The sequence below is a fragment of the Saccopteryx leptura genome, chromosome 4, assembly GCF_036850995.1.
Source record: "Saccopteryx leptura isolate mSacLep1 chromosome 4, mSacLep1_pri_phased_curated, whole genome shotgun sequence".
Classification (NCBI taxonomy): Eukaryota; Metazoa; Chordata; class Mammalia; order Chiroptera; family Emballonuridae; genus Saccopteryx; species Saccopteryx leptura.
The window spans coordinates 186,052,304-186,071,751 of record NC_089506.1 but is presented as its reverse complement, the minus strand read 5'-3'; the positions used below and the strand labels follow the sequence as shown (position 1 = coordinate 186,071,751).

General features: G+C 38.3%; 1 protein-coding gene across 1 annotated transcript in view; it reads left to right on the top strand.

The window, feature by feature from the left end:
• Window positions 1-19,448, top strand: part of FBN2 (fibrillin 2) — a 275,158-nt gene that overhangs the window by 240,310 nt on the left and 15,400 nt on the right. The window contains exons 53-59 of the mRNA XM_066383650.1: window positions 427-546; window positions 1,519-1,641; window positions 2,070-2,201; window positions 13,734-13,859; window positions 15,506-15,712; window positions 16,659-16,784; window positions 18,339-18,461. Of these exons, the coding sequence (XP_066239747.1) occupies window positions 427-546; window positions 1,519-1,641; window positions 2,070-2,201; window positions 13,734-13,859; window positions 15,506-15,712; window positions 16,659-16,784; window positions 18,339-18,461 (957 nt within the window). The remainder of the gene's footprint in view (window positions 1-426; window positions 547-1,518; window positions 1,642-2,069; window positions 2,202-13,733; window positions 13,860-15,505; window positions 15,713-16,658; window positions 16,785-18,338; window positions 18,462-19,448) is intronic.

Here is a 19,448-nt window from a genome sequence, read left to right as displayed (position 1 = left end):
CAGTAGGCCTGGTTTATGTGAAGATGGAGAAAGTTGCCCAACCTCTCTGCCTTCAACCAAAATATACAAACTCTGATGTGTCTAGAGATTTACAATTGCCAAAACCACTAACTGGAAAAGAGATCCAATTTAGTTTATGACTTTCCACGCCTGCTCTTGCAGCAGAAGACCACAGCCCTCGCTGGGTGTGTGAGTTTTAGGGCAAACACAGCTGTCTGGGGGCTCAGAGCACTGCGCACTTGATCCTCCACTGTCCTCTGCACTTCACAAAAGCCGACCAGCCAAGACCAAGGGGGGCGGGGGGCTAGAGTCAGGTATGCCCTACACAGATCCTGGAAATGTGGCAGGGCCAGGTGAATAGTCATGGGTGTCCTTCGGCTACTAAAACTTCTCCAAATTTTATGACACTTTCTTATTCTTTTCCAGATACCGACGAATGTTCAATTGGCAATCCGTGTGGAAATGGTACATGCACCAATGTTATTGGGAGTTTTGAATGCAATTGCAACGAAGGCTTTGAGCCAGGGCCCATGATGAATTGTGAAGGCAAGTGATTCTTATCACTTCTTTCTGATGTACAGAGGGATTTTTAATGTCTCAGCTTTTGTTTATATTGTTCTGATTTTCAAATGATGATTATATTCATCACAAATAGATATATATATATATATTTCTTTTTTCTTTTTTTTTTTTTACTTCAGTGAGCATAGTTACAGTAGCTGCTTTACTGCCCTTGTCTGATCATTCCAGCATCTGGGTCATCTCAGAGTTGGCATCCATTGACTGTCTTTTCCCATGAGACTGGGACACATTTTTCTGGTTTCCTCCTTATGTTGGTTCATTCTGGATCATACTCTGGCTATTGTGAATGTTGTCTTCTGGAATCAGTTATATTACTTCTAAGAATGTGGATGCTGTTGTCTTCGCAGGCAGTTAACTTGGACGGAAATGAAAGCAGACTGTCAGGCCTGTGGAAGACAGTGGTTCAGCTTTCAGTTCTGCTCTTTAAACCTTAGTGTCTGGCCTCTCTGGTTTTCCCCACACGGCCGTGGTTAAGTCAGCTTCTTGGGCTGGCTTGATGCAAAAGAAAAAAAAAGTGTGCTCTGTCTCTGGTCTTGGGGTTCCTGGGCCCTTAGTCCTCAGCAGCCTGGTTCCCCCGAGGCTCCCTCCACAGGTGCTGAGAGTCTCTGTCGCAGCGTCAGCGTCCAGGTGCTGCCACAGCCAGGGCCGGGTGACTTCAGGAAAACACATTGGGAGCTTATTCCTTGCTGGTTGTTTGCTGAGTTTCAACTCATCACTAAAAAGTATTTTAGGTAGTTTTTTTTTCTTTCTTTTTAGAGTTTATAGTCATTACTTATTGGAGGGTGAGTGTGTTAGGTATCCAGTTCCACATATCAGAAGTGGAAGTTAACTATTCCATTGCTTTCTGTATAACTGCCAAATAAAGACATCAGTGTTCATCTAAACAAATAATTAGAGCCCTAGGCTGAGCACACGGCTGCCTGTTTCTTTGCTCAGATATCAACGAGTGTGCCCAGAACCCTCTGCTGTGCGCTTTCCGCTGCATGAACACCTTCGGCTCCTATGAATGCACCTGCCCGATCGGCTACGCCCTCCGGGAAGACCAGAAGATGTGCAAGGGTGAGGCCCCGGGCTGCAGAGTCCTTTGAGCTCCACCTGCCATGGTGGAGATGTGTATTCATGATTTTCTGTTTCTCAGCTGTCCTCTTCAGAGCTTTACAGAAATGTTTATGACAGCATTTTGCTGGTAGATTCTTATACCCAGATAACAGGTCACTTGATGGTTTGTTCAGTCCAGTCAAAGAGAAGATGGGTCGAGGAGCTCAGCAACTGTCACACCCTGGAGCTCACAGGTTGCCCTTTCCTGGGCTTCTTACCAGTAGGACCAGTGCTGAAACGTATAAATCTAGAATGCATCTGAAAAAGAGGGAACACCTCTTTCCTCTGTCACACACATGAGTACATTTTCAGACCCCCAAAACCGTACTAAACAGTAGTCTGTTCCTGAGAATTTCCTATTTCTGTTTTCTCTTCAATGCATTTCATAGACCTGGATGAATGCGCTGAGGGACTCCATGACTGTGAATCTAGAGGCATGATGTGTAAGAATCTGATCGGCACCTTCATGTGCATCTGCCCGCCCGGGATGACCCGCCGGCCCGATGGCGAGGGCTGCGTCGGTAAGGCTGGAGGCGATGCCGTCGCTTGTCTGATACTTCTGCTCCAAGACAGATTTATGGCCCTGTTCCCAAATCATCCCAACCGCAAACCAGCAATTTCTTTTCCAGCTGTTTCAAGTCTGTGCTAGACTTCCTCCATCTCAGGGTCCATGCCAGTATAACAGGTTCTGGGTAGCGCAGTGGCAGGGACGCCTGTCCCAGAGCACATGCCCCCTTCTTTCTTCTAATTACATATCCTGTCATCTAAAGCACTAAAGTTAGAAGCGGAGGAAACTCCTTGAAACAATAATGCTCATAGAGCAAAATACAAGTGTGATTTAATGTTCTCTTTCTCTCTCTCTCTCTCTCTTTACTCACTGTATGAGTGAGGAGAGTACAGAGGCAGGTCATCTCTGGAACCCTGTTACAGGCAGGGCATCTCTGGGACCCTGGCCATAGTTTTAACATATCTGAACTTCAGTTCATTCATCTCTAAAGAGAGGAGGTAGGGATGGAGCTCTCAGACGACTCAGGAGTTTAAAATGCTATGATTTTACCATGCAAGCCAAAGTCCCGGGCCATGTCAGCTGGTCGTGGCCACGGTGTCTGTTCCCTCACACTTCTTCCCCGAGGGTTGTCACCTGGGACACGGTGGCCCACTGCAGAGTCTTTCTCTTCCTTGAGAATAGGGGGCTCCATCTCCTTTAATTAACAACCTAGTCTCCCTTCTAACCTCTGATACCTAGAAAAATGGGGGTATTTTTGGAGGAACATTTGAAGATTACTAATAATATTTTATATTGGGGAAAAAAGATTTCTTTAAAATGACTCTATTATTAGTGACTGCCCAATGCTATGAGCTGGAGTAGAGGGTGTATACAAGTGGACACTCGGGTCCCTTTGGGAGACGGAAACGTTCTAAAACTAGTTTGCAATGATTGCACAACACTGTAGTTGACTAAGAATCATTGAATCACACATGTAAAACATGCAAATTATATGGCATCTAAATTATACCTCAATAAAGCTGTTTAAAAAGTGGATCTATTGCAGGAGAAGAAATACAGGGATGTTCACTACAGTTTCGCTTGTATTAACAACAACAACAAAATAAGAAACACCCTAAATGCCCATCATAGGAGCATAGCTAAATAAATGCGGCCTGTCTGTGCTACCAAATGCCATATGTAGTTAAAAGGAATAGCATGTATATGTGTCCTCAAATAGAAAGAACTGTAAACAGAGTTACAGAACAATATATACAATGTGCCATATTTTGAAGAAAATTATAAATAATACTATATGTTTTCTGTAGTATGTTTGTGTATATGTATATGAAAGCAAGTAAATAGATATAAAAAATACTTGATAAAATAAACCCCCGTTCATAGCAGGAGTTACTTCCAGGGAAGATTTTGAGATTGGGGAGAGGTTTCTGGTCTGAAGTGAATTTAACCTTATCTCTGTGAATTCCTGAATTATATGTGTAACATAAAATTAATTTTAAATGTACCCAACATCCCATCAGGTTATGATTCTATTTCATAATTTTTTAATCTATCAGATATTTCATTCAGATACACTACTTAATAAAGTTAAAAATAGATTACATCAGGGGCTTAGTTATACAGGGCTTTAAAAAAAAACAGTATTCTTCCAGCCAGGTGGCTCTGGATAAAGAGTTGTCCCAACACACTGAGGTTACAGGTTTGATACCCAGTCAGGGCACATATGAGAAGTAATCAGTGAGTGCACAAGTAAATGGAACAACTGAGTGGAGCACCTAATTGATGCCTCTCTCTCTCACACACCCCTTTCCTCTTTCTCTCTCCCTCCCTTCCTTTCTCCCTCGCTCTCTTTCTCTGTCTCTCAAATCAATGGAAAAAGAAACAAACACTATTCTTCCAAGACATGAAAATTCAGAATATAGACCTAGATTCCTAAGCCATGTTTGTAGAATAATGTGTTCCTCAAAACCTACAACAGAGCAAATGCCAACATGTATGGAAGACATTGTTAACCACCCTGTTTTCTTATTGTACATGAGATTTATTTTCACTTCCTTCTTTTTTTTATTTACTTGATTATGTATGTATGTTTGAATTTCATCTGGCTAACATACTTAGAAATGTGTTTTTACTTTTTATGCACAGAAATCTCTTATTTTTCTAATTAGCTGAATTTTACACTACACTGTTACTACATTAACATGTGTGTTTTCTGGGAAGGAGGAGGTAGCCATTGTGATCACATTAAGAACCCAGGTTTCTTCTCGACCTGGATCTGTTATAAATGAGCTGAGTGACTTAAAAGTGACTTCATTCTCTGTAAATCAGTTTTTTATCTATACAATAAGAAACTATAATTTGGGCAGGAGAAGGTGTCTGCTCTGGTGCTAATACCCTATAGTACTTTGAACTTACTTTCTCAAAAATAAAAAGACCTGGGTAGCATTATACATTGGTAATAGTTTTATGTTAATAGATGCTACAAAAGATATATGGTCCAAGACTTTTCTGATCCTCAAACTTTTCATGATATTGTCAATCACCAGAAATGTTTTGTAAGAGAAGTTTCATCTTATTCAGACATGTTTTTAGAATTAGAAATTTCATAGTAAATAGCCAAAATATATATTACTATAAATAAAAGTATTTACAAATGTCAGAATAAAAGATAAAGCCACCAAAAACCAAAAAATGGCAAGAATACTGAATGCAATGAAATTGGAATCCAACAAAACTTACCCCAATTAGAGTTATGCAGAAGATCTAAAACTCTGTGAAGAAAACTGTAAACTTAGAAATGGAAATTTGACTATATAATATATTATGCCCTGGTTATTATTTTTTAAATAAAAAAAATAAGTGAAAAGTCTAATAGAAAAATTTTACTAAGATTATGAAATGTTCATAAAATGCCAACAGAATATTTTTGGAGATTGATTAACATTATATAAGTGTAATTGAGGAGAAGCCTTCATTTTACAGATGATGAAATAAAAATGTATTACTTCACTCCTATTTCCTGAAGACTTTAAAACTACATCAGGGGAGGGAGAGAACTGTCTTAGATTAAGTGAAGAAGTGGTCACTACTACAGACTCTGAAAAATATCCTTGAAATAATATAAAATTTCAAATGAAAACAGAGATAGATGTTCAGTGGCATATTTTTCTTTAGGCTTTGGAAGAATACAGGTCTCTAAAAGTAACTGTCCTAATTTAAAAAGTTCATTGGACAATCTCTGATTTGAAGATAAAGCACACAGGTGAATGAGAGAAGTAGGGACTTCTCTGGCAGCAGTCCAGTTCTCCTGCAGTGTCAAAAGACACAGAAGTGAAAGAGAGCCCACAGTGACAGTCTCAGACTTAGAGAACTTTGCCCAGACCCACAGGGACCTCCTAAGGTATGTGAAAGCCAGAGTGTACATGTCCCAAGGATAGCGAGCATGACAGATTTCATACAACAAACTGGAACTGAAACTGCTAATTATGCCCAGTTCAGCACTGGCGATCTTCTCTTACACTGTTTTCCAGCAAACAGCTGAACTGGAGAAAATTGTTCAAAGACAAATAATTACCGTACACGAGACTACAACTAATGCATATATACTAGGGTGGGGTATGGGGAGAAAGAATGGAAAATAAATAAGAAATAGATAAAGATGCCTCAGAAAACAAAAGAGTTTAGAAAAATGGTTTTAGTAACTCTTAAGAGATATCATTAAAATTCAAATAGAAAGAAGAGATTGATAAAGAACATAAAACAACACCAAGAGATAACAGTCCAGAAGAGCTTAGGAAAGAAAAGAATCTACCATAGAAATCAATTTCACATTAGAATAAAAAGTAAAAAGGATTGACAACACAATCAGCAACGTGGATATGATCGTGATCAATAAGATGACAGAGTAGAAGACAAAATCAATATCAGTATAAATGAAGCCCCTGGGGGGAAAAAATTGATCAAATAAAACAGGAAAAAATATTTAAATATAGTTGAGCATTTATAGAAGAAATTTTGTAGAAAGCATTTAAATCTGCATATCAAAAGAGCACACTGCTCTATGGAAAACTGTTGCAGAACAGTCATTCATTTATTCAGTTATTTATTGAACATCTGGCTGTGTTTGTGGTTCTGGGGATATCATCATAAACTAAAAGGACAGGTTTTTCCCCTTTCCCCCCACCCCACCCTGAAGTGTATGTTGTAGTCAGTGAGAAGCAGTCATCAGACAAGTAAATAATCAACATGGTAATTTCATATAGTAGGATGGTAAATACTTTTTTAAAAAAATAAGGTTTAACCATTGAGTGGGACTACTTTAGAATACGTTCTTAAGGAAAGCTTCTCAGATGAGGTGACCTTTGAGCTGGGAACTAGAAAAGGAAAATAAGGAAACAGCAAGAGCAAGTCCTCTGAGGCAGGAATGAAAGCCAGTGTCGCTGAAGAGTGGTGGCATGAGGTGAAGTCCAAAGGTAAAGAGCTGGTTTGATGCCAAGGGCAGTGCAGCAGAGTGACTCAGGGTATGCGTCCTGAAGAGCGATGGTGAGTGTGAAAAATCTAGTTTCATATCTACTAGATCGTGACCTACGGCAGGGTGGCTTCCCTGTGTGCCTCAGATTTCGCATCTGAAAACAAATAGGAATGATGAGATCACTTCCCTCGGAAGATTGTTAGAAGGATTACACTAGGGAATTCGTGGAAAAATCCTTAGAACAGTGCTTGAAAAAGAGTAAAATTTCAAGTGCTAGTTTTTATTATTTTTTACTTACCTTTCGTAAGATCTCTGGTTGACTGTAGATAATGCACTGTAAGGGTGTAGGAGCAGAAGCAGGATTCATTTAGGTGGATATTTTAACCCTCTAGGTGAGAGACAAAGGAGGCTCAGATAAAAGCCATAGCAGTCTAGAAATGGAACGAAATGGACAGATTCAGAATATACTTTGGAGATAATCAACAGAACTAGCTGATGAATTGATTGGATGTGGTGAATGAAGGAAGAGGTATAAAAGATGAATCCTGGGACTTTTACTGGAGTAATTGATTGGCTAAAGCTACTATTAACTGATAAGAAGACTGGAAAAAATTAGGTGTGATTAGAAACACCAAAGAATAAAGTTCTCTCTTGACCATGTTAACTGTCAGATATGTATTAGCTTTCCAGTGGTAACATTGAGTAGGCCATAGCTATCAATTGCTGGCAAATAAATAGTGTTTTAAAAAAATCATAAGATTGGATGAGAACACTGAGAGAGAACATTGAAAGTGGAAGAAGTAATGACTGAGCTCTGGGTACCACAATATTTAGAGTGATTAAAAATATTTAGGCCTGACCAGGTGTTGGCACAATGATAGAGCATTGGACTGGGATGCAGAGGACCCAGGTTCAAAACCCCAATGTTGCCGACTTGAGCACGGGCTCACCAGCTTCAGTGCAAGGTCGCTGGCTTTGAGCATGGGATCATAGGCATGACCCCATGGTCACTGACTTGAGCCCAAAGGTCGCTGACTTGAAGCCCAAGGTCACTGGCTGAGCCCAAGGTCTCTGGCTTGAGCAAAGGGTCACTTGCTCTGCTATAGCCCCCTGGTCAAGGCACACATGAGAAAGCAATCAATGAACAACTAAGGAGCTGCAACAAAAAATTGATGCTTCTCATCTCCCTCTCTTCCTGTCTGTCTGTCCCTATCAGTCCCTCTCTCTGTCTCTGTCACAACATATAGATAGATAGATAGATAGATAGATAGATAGATAGATAGATAGATAGATAGATAGATAGATTTAGAAGACTAAAAATAAGTAGCCAGCAAGATAGGAAGCTCTCCAGGTCATTATGAAGCCATGAGTTGCAAGAATGGATTAATTCAAACTCTTAGAGAATAGTTACTGTGTATAATGCTGCTGTGATACCGAATAAGATATAGACAGAGAAATAATAATGAGATGTGGTGACCTCTTCAGATAGTTTCCCTGTTGGAGTAGAGCATGTGAGTTGTGAAAAGAATCACAGATTAAGAAGTAGAACCACAGAAGACCCCAAATATCCAGCACAATCTTGGAAAGAAGAACAAAGCTGGAGGTGTGATACTTTCTGATTCAAACTATATTTCAGCTATCGTGATCAAAATCTTATGGTGTCGGCATAAAAACAGACACACAGATCAGTTTCTGTGAGAATAAAGAGCCTAGAAATAAACACATGCATATATGGTCAATTAATTTTTGACAGAGGAGCCAAGAATATACTGTAGGGAAAAGAAGTCTCTACAATAGTTGTGCTGGGAAAACTGGACAGCCACATGCAAAAGAATGAAACTGGGCCACTCTCTTACACTGTACAGAAAAATCAACTTCAAATTATACACTAGATGGTAAGACCTAAAACCATAAAACTTCTAGAATAAAACTTGGGAAGTAAGCTCCTTGGCTTTGGTCTTGGCAATGATTTTAACACCAAAGACAAAAGCAAAAGTAAGCAAGTGGGATTATATCAAATTGAAAAGCTTCTTCTCAGAAAAAGAAACTACCAATAAAATGGAAAGATAACTTATCAAATGGGAGAGAATACTTGCAAACCACGGAACTCGTAAGGGCTTAATATCCAAAATATGCAAGAAACTCAAACTCAATGGCAAGTCATCATCATCTTCATCAGCAGCAGCAGCAGCATCACCGTCAGATTTTAAAATGGGCAAAGGACCTGAATAGACATTTTCCCTCAAAAACTACGATGGTGGACAGGTATGTGAAAAGCTGCTCAAAATTATTAATCATGAGGTTAGTGGGGAAAAAAGACATATAGTGAGATACCAACTTATACTTGTTAGGATGGCTACTATAAAAAAGATAAGTGATGGCCCTGGCTGGTTGGCTCAGTGGTAGAGTGTCGGCCTAGCATGCAGGAGTCCCAGGTTCGATTCCCTGCCAGGGCACACAGGAGAAGCGCCCATCTGCTTCTCCACCCCTCCCCCCCTCCTTCCTCTCTGTCTCTCTCTTCCCCTCCTGCAGCCAAGGCTCCATTGGAGCAAAGATGGCCCGGGCGCTGAGGATGGCTCCATGGCCTCTGCCTCAGGTGCTAGAATGGCTCTGGTTGCAACAGAGCAACGCCCCAGATGGGCAGAGCATCACCCCTGGTAGGCCTGCCGGGTGGATCCCAGTCAGACGCATGCGGGAGTCTGTCCGACTGCCTCCCTGTTTCCAACTTCAGAAAAATACACACACAAAAAAAGTGATAACAAGCATTGAGGAGGATGTGGAGAAAGAGGACCCCTGTGCAGTGTACCTTGTACACTGCTGGTGGAAATGTACACTGGTGCAGCCACTGTGTATGTTCCTCAAAAAATTAAAAATAGAACTACCATATGATTTAGCAATTCCACTTCTGGGTATATATCTAATGAAAACAAAACCATTTTCACAAAAAGATATCTGTACTTTCATATTCATTGTATGATTACTTACAATACTCAAGGTATGGGAACATTCTAAGTGTCTGGATGAATGAGTCAAAAATATGTACTTACATGTATATGATATATATGTATATATATGTGTATATATGTATATGATATATATGTATATATGTGTATATACATATATACACATTGTATATATAATAAAATATTATTCAACCTTTAAAATAAGGAGAATTATATTTATGAAATAAATATAAAGGAATTTTTAGAGGATAAAAAGAATAAAAATAATGAAATCCTGTGATTTGCAGTGACATGGGTGAACCTGGAGGGCATTATGCTAAGTGAAATAAGCCAGGGGGAAAGACAAATACTGCGTGGCATCATGTATATGTCAAGTCTTTAAAAGAAAAGAAGTTGAACTCACAGAAGCAGAACAAAAAAAAAATGGTTTCCTAGAGGCAGGGTTGAAGAAATAAGGACAGGTTGGTAAAAAGGCACAAATGTGCAGTTATAAAGATGAATAAAGTCTGAGGATGTAATGGTGGTTATAGTTGGTGACACTGCAATATGTAGTTGAAATTTGCTAAGAGAGTAGAACTTAAATATTTTCATACCAAAAAAAGGAAGTATGTGAGTTGATAGATGTGTCAACTCTATGGGAGGAATTCTTGCACCAGGTATGTATATCGTGCTGTACACTTTAATTATCTCACAATTTCATTTTGTCCATTATACCTCAATAAAGCTAGAGTAAAATAAAATGGAAGTCTGAGAACTGAGCAGAAGAAAAAAAGAAATTTTGCCCTAAAGGGAACAAAAATGTGACAGTAGTTTTAGGGGTAATATGTTATTGAGAGAGTTTTGTTTGTTTGTTTAAATCATACTGAGGGAATGATTCATTGAAAAAGAATTGTGAAGTCTGGAAGGTAATCCAGAGCACAAGTTTAAGGACTCGGCCTTTGAGAGAAAACAGAGATACTTCAGGTGTTGAAAAAGGACAAAAGCTTGAAAGTGAGGGCACAGACAGGTGGTTTATAGTGGGGACATGAAGTTGTTCTTAATGTGTGATAGTCGTTTTAGAAAATGGGAGTGTAGGCGTACTACTAGTAAGTATAGTAGGATTGTCAAGGGAGTGGTAGTACCCATCTGAGAGCAGAGTCTTGAATTCAAGTGAGACCTGTCCTGGTTGTTTTTCTCTAGTCTGTCCTGCTGCTCTGGATTAGGCACACAGTAGGCAGATGGAAGGGGGCACAGATAAGAGTAACGGATGGTGAAATGATCAGGCATTGGAAATCCTGAAATTGTCAAAGCATAGAAAATGGAATAATGGAAATAAAAATTCTATGGATGGCACAATATCATACTAAGATACACCCTAGTGCCCTGATTGGCAAACTGAGGCTCGAGAGCCACATGCGGCTCTTTGCCCCTTGAGCGTGACTCTTCCACAAAATACCACGTGTGGGTGCTACCTCGATAAGGAATGTACCTACCTATATAGTTTAAGTTTAAAAAATTTGGCTCTCAAAAGAAATTTCAATCGTTGCACTGCTGAGATTTGGTGACTAGTGAGTTTGCCGACCACTGCCCTAGTGGATTTACAAATTTCAAGAGAAAAGGAGGGGGGGGAGAAAGAAAGGAAAGAAAGGGAAGGGGGAAGGGGAAGGGGAAGGGGAAAAGAAAGAAGGAGGAAGAGAGGGAGTGAGGGAGGGAGGAAAGAAGGGAGGAAGGAAAGAAGGAAGGAAAATGAATTTTGTTGGCTTTAGGCAACAAGGCAGAAAAAGAAATTACCTGTAAGGCTGAAAAAAATTAGTGTACTCTTTTTCAAGTTCTCTCAGTAATTCTCAATGCCAGTGATAGCAAAGCAAAAGCAATCTAAGATTTTGAGGCATATCTGTTGTCTTTCAAGTATAAAAACCATATTATACATTATCAAACAGAGAGGAATTCAGATAGTATATCTAACAATAGCTCTTTTTGGGAGAAAAACAATTCAAACAAATAAAATAAAAATCAAAATAAAAGTGAGTGAAGGATAAGATTAAATCAAGGAGGCAGACCTTGAACCCTCAGATTTTAGAAATAACAGACATACAATTATTTAAATCTGTAAGTTAGCTCAACACTTTTACATATACTTTAAATTTTCCATAAGAAGTTTTTCTTTTCCCAAAAGGGAAAGAATATCTATACAAACATATATCATGAGGGATTTCAGAACACTAAGAGCAAAATGTAAATCCTTAAAATGTAAATCTTTCTCCAGAAGAAGAGAAAAACCAGATTTCTAGTAAAACTAGATAAAAGGAAACAATGGAAAAATCCTTTCAAAACATTCTAAGGGAAAGGGCTTTTGCACTGAAATTCTATACTCAATCCTGGTGAGAAAACAAATAAAATAGTTAGAAATGTGTTTTAGAATATTTACCACCCCTATACCATCTCTGAAATAACCAAACAATAAAAACTAATATATTTTTAATTAATTCAGGAGGAAGTAGTAGTATACATGAAGCAATGGTGAGCCGAGAAACCAGTAAAGCTCATCATCTGGTTTACATAGATGCTCATAGTGTATAAAAAAAATAGAAGAAACCCAAATTCCTATATCACATCAATATGGCAGGTCCTACAGGGAGAGAGCAGAAAGAAGGAAACTCAAGCCAACGTGCTTCTTTTTGCCAAAAGCAAAATTGGCTGATGATTGAGAGAAAAGTATTTATTGAGTATATACTGAAGTTGTTTCGTGGCTACCAATGAAAGAACAGAAAGAAGATGATAACTTCCACACATGAGTTGGGGATGTGAGGAAGGCGTAGAAAACTAGACTGATTTAAGAAACATTGAGAGAAGGAGCAATAAACTGTGCTAAAGAAAATAATATGAAGTGGCAGGTAAGAATCCAAACATATCAGTAATCATAATAGATATAAATAGTTGGAATTGCTGATAAACAATAAATTGTACTTCTAAAAATTCTTTTTAAATCCACGTTGGTGCTTTTTACAAGAAATGTGCCAGGCCCTGGCCGGTTGGCTCAGCGGTAGAGCGTCGGCCTAGCGTGCGGAGGACCCGGGTTCGATTCCCGGCCAGGGCACACAGGAGAAGCGCCCATTTGCTTCTCCACCCCTCCGCCGCGCTTTCCTCTCTGTCTCTCTCTTCCCCTCCCGCAGCCAAGGCTCCATTGGAGCAAAGATGGCCCGGGCGCTGGGGATGGCTCTGTGGCCTCTGCCTCAGGCGCTAGAGTGGCTCTGGTCGCAACATGGCGACGCCCAGGATGGGCAGAGCATCGCCCCCTGGTGGGCAGAGCGTCGCCCCTGGTGGGCGTGCCGGGTGGATCACGGTCGGGCGCATGCGGGAGTCTGTCTGACTGTCTCTCCCTGTTTCCAGCTTCAGAAAAATGAAAGAAAAAAAAAAAAAACTAAAAAAAAAAAAAAGAAATGTGCCAAATCAAAATGTGAGAGAGGCTGAAAACAAAGGAATGGGACTAGACATTCGAGGCAATTGCTAATTAAAAGAAAGCACATGTAAAGTAAATACCAATAAATTGAAGATTAAAAAATTATAGAGTTTAAAGATGAGTAATTTAGCAAAAAGATGTCATTGTTATGAGCTCTTTTAGGCTCCTAATGACATAGGTTTGAAAAAAAAAAAGCTTTGAACAAAATTTACAGATATTGAATAAACACAATAAGTAAGGATAGAGAAAATTTTAATAACACAAATTTGCTCTTTTACCCTACTCACCACCCTTCCCTAACACCTACCATCCCTATGCCTCCAACTTTTCTCTCACATCACAAAAACTGGCATCTTTTTCCCCAAGATTTCTTCTCCTTGTCTGGTGTCTCAGGGTAAGTCTATCACTTTTGGAGGCAAAATTTCCAGTTCTTCATCAAATACAACCCCTTCCCTGCTAGGGGGGAAAGGGAGTAAGAAAACACTTTATTAAGAAAGAACCCACCTAAAAAAATCAGTTCAAGTTTTAAATCATTATTCATACAGGACTAGTTTTTATCTCATCTCCTTAGTATTTTAGAGAAGAAGTTTTAAATAAGATATAATCAGTAAGAAGATAATTATACATTATAATTTTATAATATGCTCATTCACAATATTTGTCTTTCTAAAGATGAAAATGAATGCAGGACCAAGCCAGGAATCTGTGAAAATGGGCGTTGTGTTAACACTATTGGGAGCTATAGGTGCGAGTGTAATGAAGGGTTTCAGTCCAGTTCCTCGGGCACTGAATGCCTTGGTAAGTTGATATATGCATATATTTTACTTGGTAAATAAAACATCTGTTTGATGATGTCATCATAGAAGGGCTGCACATATATATGCTTGTCTGCTAAACAAGCCTCCCAATCTGAGTAATCCAAATACCTCTTCCTTTAGGTACACACTTACTAAAATGACGTATTTGTCCATGTGCGTTGTTTGCACATCTATGTGTAATATAAATAACCATCTTAAACAGTCTTCCCCAAATTGATATTAATTAAAGTCTATGGAAACTGTGAGTTTGGTAAAACTTACATCAGGGGATGATTTAATTCCGAAAGAAAATATTTGTGATGTGAGGTAAGCTCCGCTGTATTAATGATATTAAAGGTCATATTTTAAAAATGCAATAATGGCCAATTTTTACTTTATGGTACAGAAAACTGTTTTAGAAAATATTTTCTTGTGGAAAATATAAATCTCAAACATCGTGTTGTATTATAATGTATATGTTGTAAACCATTTTAGTTAATTATGAGCAGGTGTAAAAGTATGAAATCCTAAAACTTTAGGCAAACAAAGAAGAAGAGAACTCATCGTTTGGCATGGTGTGAAAACAGCATGTTTCAGCTACATCAGATTTTTCTCTGAATGGTGTCATCTGCTTTAATTCTAGAAAATTGCTAGTCAAGAAAATGTATTTTGTTTTTTGTTGTCTTCAGTCTAGAGCAGGGGTAGTCAACCTTTTTATAACTACCGCCCACTTTTGTATCTTTGTTAGTAGTAACATTTCTAACCGCCCACCGGTTCCACAGTAATGGTGATTTATAAAGTAGGGAAGTAACTTTACTTTATAAAATTTATAAAGCAGAGTTACAACAAGTTAAAATATATAATAATAGTTACTTACCAAGTACTTATGTCATATTTTCGCTAAGTTTGGCAGAATAAATCTTTATAAAACAACTTACTATAGTTAAATCTATCTTTTTATTTATACTTTGGTATAACCTTCAGCCTTTTTGGACATAAAATACATAGAAAGTGTACTTTTCTTTTTTGTATTATTAATAGTTGCACTAGGATGGTTCATAAAACCATATGAAAGAGTTCTTTAAAAATAAAAAAATTTTTTTGCCTGTCTACATCAGAGAAATCCCTTTCTTTGTACTAAAAATATCTACTTAGTCAAAATGTTTGACCACTCTGTTAGATGTAGAAAATATGAGAGATTAGATTAAATAGGTACCAAATTTATAACATAGTCTAGCATTTGCTTTTCAAAAATAAATCCTGATATTTATTTGTTTTTTTAAGGGGAAATAGATTAATTTGATTTTCCTTTTATTTGGATTCTATAAAAATGGTAGTTTACTATTAGTAGTTGCTGATGGATTGAAGAAAAAAATCCACTTCTAAAATATAGTGTCACTTTTTGTCAAATTTAATAAACTGTCTATAGTGATAGAGCGTTCTATGAACTTAACCTTCAATAAAACATTACAGTTGTTAAACTGTCTTAAACAGTATGATTGTTCATATAAAAGAGTATTTACCTCGTTAAGTTATTGCTAGGAAGGAAAGTATTGATTGTCCTATTTAATTTGAAGTTCAAGCTAATGAAATGTCAGTTCCATGCCATTGATCCATTGATGCCTATTGACTACGCTGTCATTTCAGACAACCGACAGGGACTCTGCTTTGCAGAGGTATTGCAGACGATGTGTCAGATGGCATCCAGCAGCCGCAATCTTGTCACCAAGTCAGAATGCTGCTGTGATGGGGGGCGAGGCTGGGGTCACCAGTGTGAGCTTTGCCCACTTCCTGGCACTGCCCAGTACAAAAAGATATGTCCTCATGGCCCAGGATACACCACTGATGGAAGAGGTAAGGAGTTAAGGAAATTTCATGCATGTTATCAATACAGTGAACATTCATTCAGATTTGTTTGAAGGAAAAGTGAGAAAATTGATACAATAATACTAATGGCTAAAATATTTGTATGTATGTGTGTGTTTGTATATGCTTTTTTGCTAATGCTTTCAAGACTTTAAAAGATGCCATCTTCATATTCAATCTAAGAGAGGTAGAATTTATTATTACTGTATTCCCATTTTAACAGATGAGAAAACTAAAGCACAAGCTAAGGTACAAGTAGTTTTCCCAAGATCACATCCATTTTAAGAGATGGACCCAGGAATGGGACATATCTGTCTGACCCCAAAGGCCAGGCTTATAACCCCCAAACTCTACTTACTTAAATAAATGTAGCTTATTTATTTTAGGATGCACCAGAACTTATTTTGTTTGTAACATATTTACAAACCAGTTCTCATAATTGATTGGTAGTTTCCATTTTTTTTGTACAATCAACTAATGTCCTGAAAAAATACCATTTTCCTTTATTACTATACAGATTCTCAACCATGTGTCTGATTATTTGCTAATAAAACCCTTTCTTGCGAATCTAATGCAAGTGCAGATTTGAGGCCAGTCCATGGGAAATTATCACAAATTCCTAATTAGTTGAGCTTCACAAAGGTAACTTTCTAGATCCACCCAAAATAATTCATACTTAGATTGCAAAATGAGTAAAAGTTAAGTAGGGCTTTCAGCACAGTCTTTGTTTCTCTCCTCCCATCACTTCAGATTATCTTTTTATCCCTTCCATGTTGCCAATCACCTGAATGATAGAAGAGGCACTTAGCACTATTATGAATGTTGGTTGTTGGTTCTCTCATGCCAGTTTCTTAATTTCTCTTGGTTTTTAACCAGTTTGGTCCTCAAATATGGATTAATTTCTATTTGTTTTTGGTTTGGTTTTGGCCCACAGATATTGATGAATGTAAGGTTATGCCAAACCTCTGCACCAATGGTCAGTGCATCAATACCATGGGCTCCTTCCGGTGCTTCTGCAAGGTTGGCTACACCACAGACATCAGCGGGACATCATGTGTAGGTAAGGCAAGTCATCACTATGTCTGGGAGCTTGTCAGCTGCTGTTTCCTATGAGTCCCTGTGATGCCACTCTTTCCATAATGTGGTTCTTAGTATCATTGTAGTTGTCCAAGGCCTTGTTCAGGGGTGTGGGACACAGTGTTGTTCAATTCATCAAAAAGTCCTGTCAAAAAGTTACAAAAAATAAACTTTCAACATTTTACATTTTAAGGTAAGATGTATAAATGACATTTGTCAGTTTTTGATAAAAGAAAAGGACTTTTGGTTGTGGATGTGTGTGTGTTTGCATATAAAGAGAGACTGCTTTGTTCTTGTTTCTCATTGCTGTTCTTTGCATAAAATCTACCAATTAAGCATTCTCTATAATTTCCAGTTACAGAGCAGTTTCAGTATGGAAACCTACATTTTTCTTTTTTTAATTTAATTTTTTATTGTCTCATTCACACCATTCTCTCACAGGTTGGGGGTATGGGTGACTTGCATTCATTGAGGCAAATACTTGCCAAAGTATTCAACTTTGTTTTCATTGAAGAAGAAAAATCTTTTCTCCTTCATATTTCATCAACTTAACATGAATTTCACTAACGGGCCTATTTCGGTAACAAGTACACCTGGCATGGAAAGGTTAAGAAAAGCTGGAATGACTCATAGTAAACATTTGTTCACTTGGTTAGACATGAAAGTAACAGAGAATAGGCCATTGATCACGAGCTTCCAGCATTCTGTGGGCATCGATCAATATGTTTTGCAGAGGAAATGGAGATTGCTGTCAGTCAGAGTCAGGCAGAAGAAAGGTGGTGTGTTCAGATGGGGACTGTTTAAGGAGGGCTTTAACAAAGGAACTGTCTATAAAGGGGTGGGCAGCATGTGCAGAAACCACAGGGGACAGTGCTGTGTTCTGGGGCTGCAGCACTTCTGGGCCCAAAACAAGGAAGAAGAGGTTGTTGGAACCTAAAAGGACAAAGTTGTGCCCAGAGGGCTGCCTGGGAGGAGCTGTGGGCTCTGATGAAATGACTCAGCCCAGCCCACCTTGCTGGGAGGGAGTTGAGCAGACAAGGACCAGCCAGAAAACAGAGGGCAAGAGAGCAGGCTCCTGGGGGTGGACTAAGGGAAGGGCTGGACCTGGAAGGGCAAGTGGGAGGTTTCCAGTACAAACCATGACCTCACAAGATACTTAGAGGAGGGTCAGCCCAGGAAGTTTAAGAGAAATTCTGCTACATCTCCGTGTCAAAATAAAAAATTTAAAACTCTTACTTTTACGTTTATGGTTCTCAAATTGTAAACCAAAGTACATTAATCTAAAGAATTGAGTGGGGTTTTTTTAACCCAGTCATCTGTCAGGTTCTGTATTTGTCCAAGATCTGCAGATTGGTGCACAAAGTAAACCAGTACATTGCGTGAGTACAACTCGTTCTGTGCGTCATTTCTCTCGGGCTGTTTTCCATTTTAAGTTGAAGAGGAAAAGCTAAAAGCATGAAGTGAGAACACGGAGGGAGGAAAGAAGCTGGTTGTTTCTTTTAACCAAGAATTTAATCTTCACATCACTTCCACTTAGATCTTGATGAATGTTCCCAGTCCCCAAAACCATGCAATTTCATCTGCAAGAACAGTGAGGGGAGTTACCAGTGCTCGTGTCCCCGGGGGTATGTTCTGCAAGAGGACGGGAAGACGTGCAAAGGTGAGTGTAGAGTCTCTGGAGTTTGTGACCCTGGTCTGTTTCTCTCCGTTCAGATTCAAGTGCAGCTGATCAGGAGTTATACCATGTATGCCTCCTTCATCACAGCTCATCTTCTTAGGGACCGTTGTATTACTCATAGAAAATTCTAATAAGGGACACATGGTAGGAGGCAAGGAGAAGGTAAACCCAAGTTGCTCTAAGAAGCAAACCACACAAATTTAAAAATAAATAAAATTCAACAAAAACAAATTTATTTTGGTGAGGGAAGAGAGGGAGACAAATAAAATTAAAATCAGATTTCTGTTTGTTTCTTATCTAAGATTTTATTACTGCAAACTATCTTTATTACATAATTTCTGCCAAAGCCTGAAAATGAATTGGTAAATTTAAATTTTTTGCTTAGGTAGTATTAAAAAACAATTATCAAACTAAATTAGATGATTAAAATAGGTCCAATACTATACTCATCTAGTCAATTTTATATTAAATCTCAGCAGTATGAAATCAATGGACTGAGGAAATTCTGTCTATAAATTTTTGAGGTGCAGATTATTCTCAAGAAAATGAAATTTTATTTCCAAGAAATAAAATAAATAAATAAAATAGCAAACAGTACTATTCTCACGTACCTATCTCGCAAACCTTTATGAGTCAGTCTAATTTTAAACATTGTTTACAAATGAATGCAACTAAAGTGTGTGTGTTTTTAAGCTTTAAAATAATGAATTAGTCTTGTTTATAACTTATATTGCTTTGTAAATGTATTTAAATATATTTTCCCATCTTAAGTTCCAATCTAACCAAAATCGCATTTTGAGTTTTTTGTTAGTGCAGTCCAACTGTGAATTCTCTTTATGACTAGAATCGCAGATGCTGCGTTTTGTGTCCTCTGGTATTTATGATGGTGTCTTCATTTGGATGCTGAGAACCTGACTCTATGTTTGTGTTAATTCCTTTATCAGTTTACAGATTCTGTTTTATTTTTAT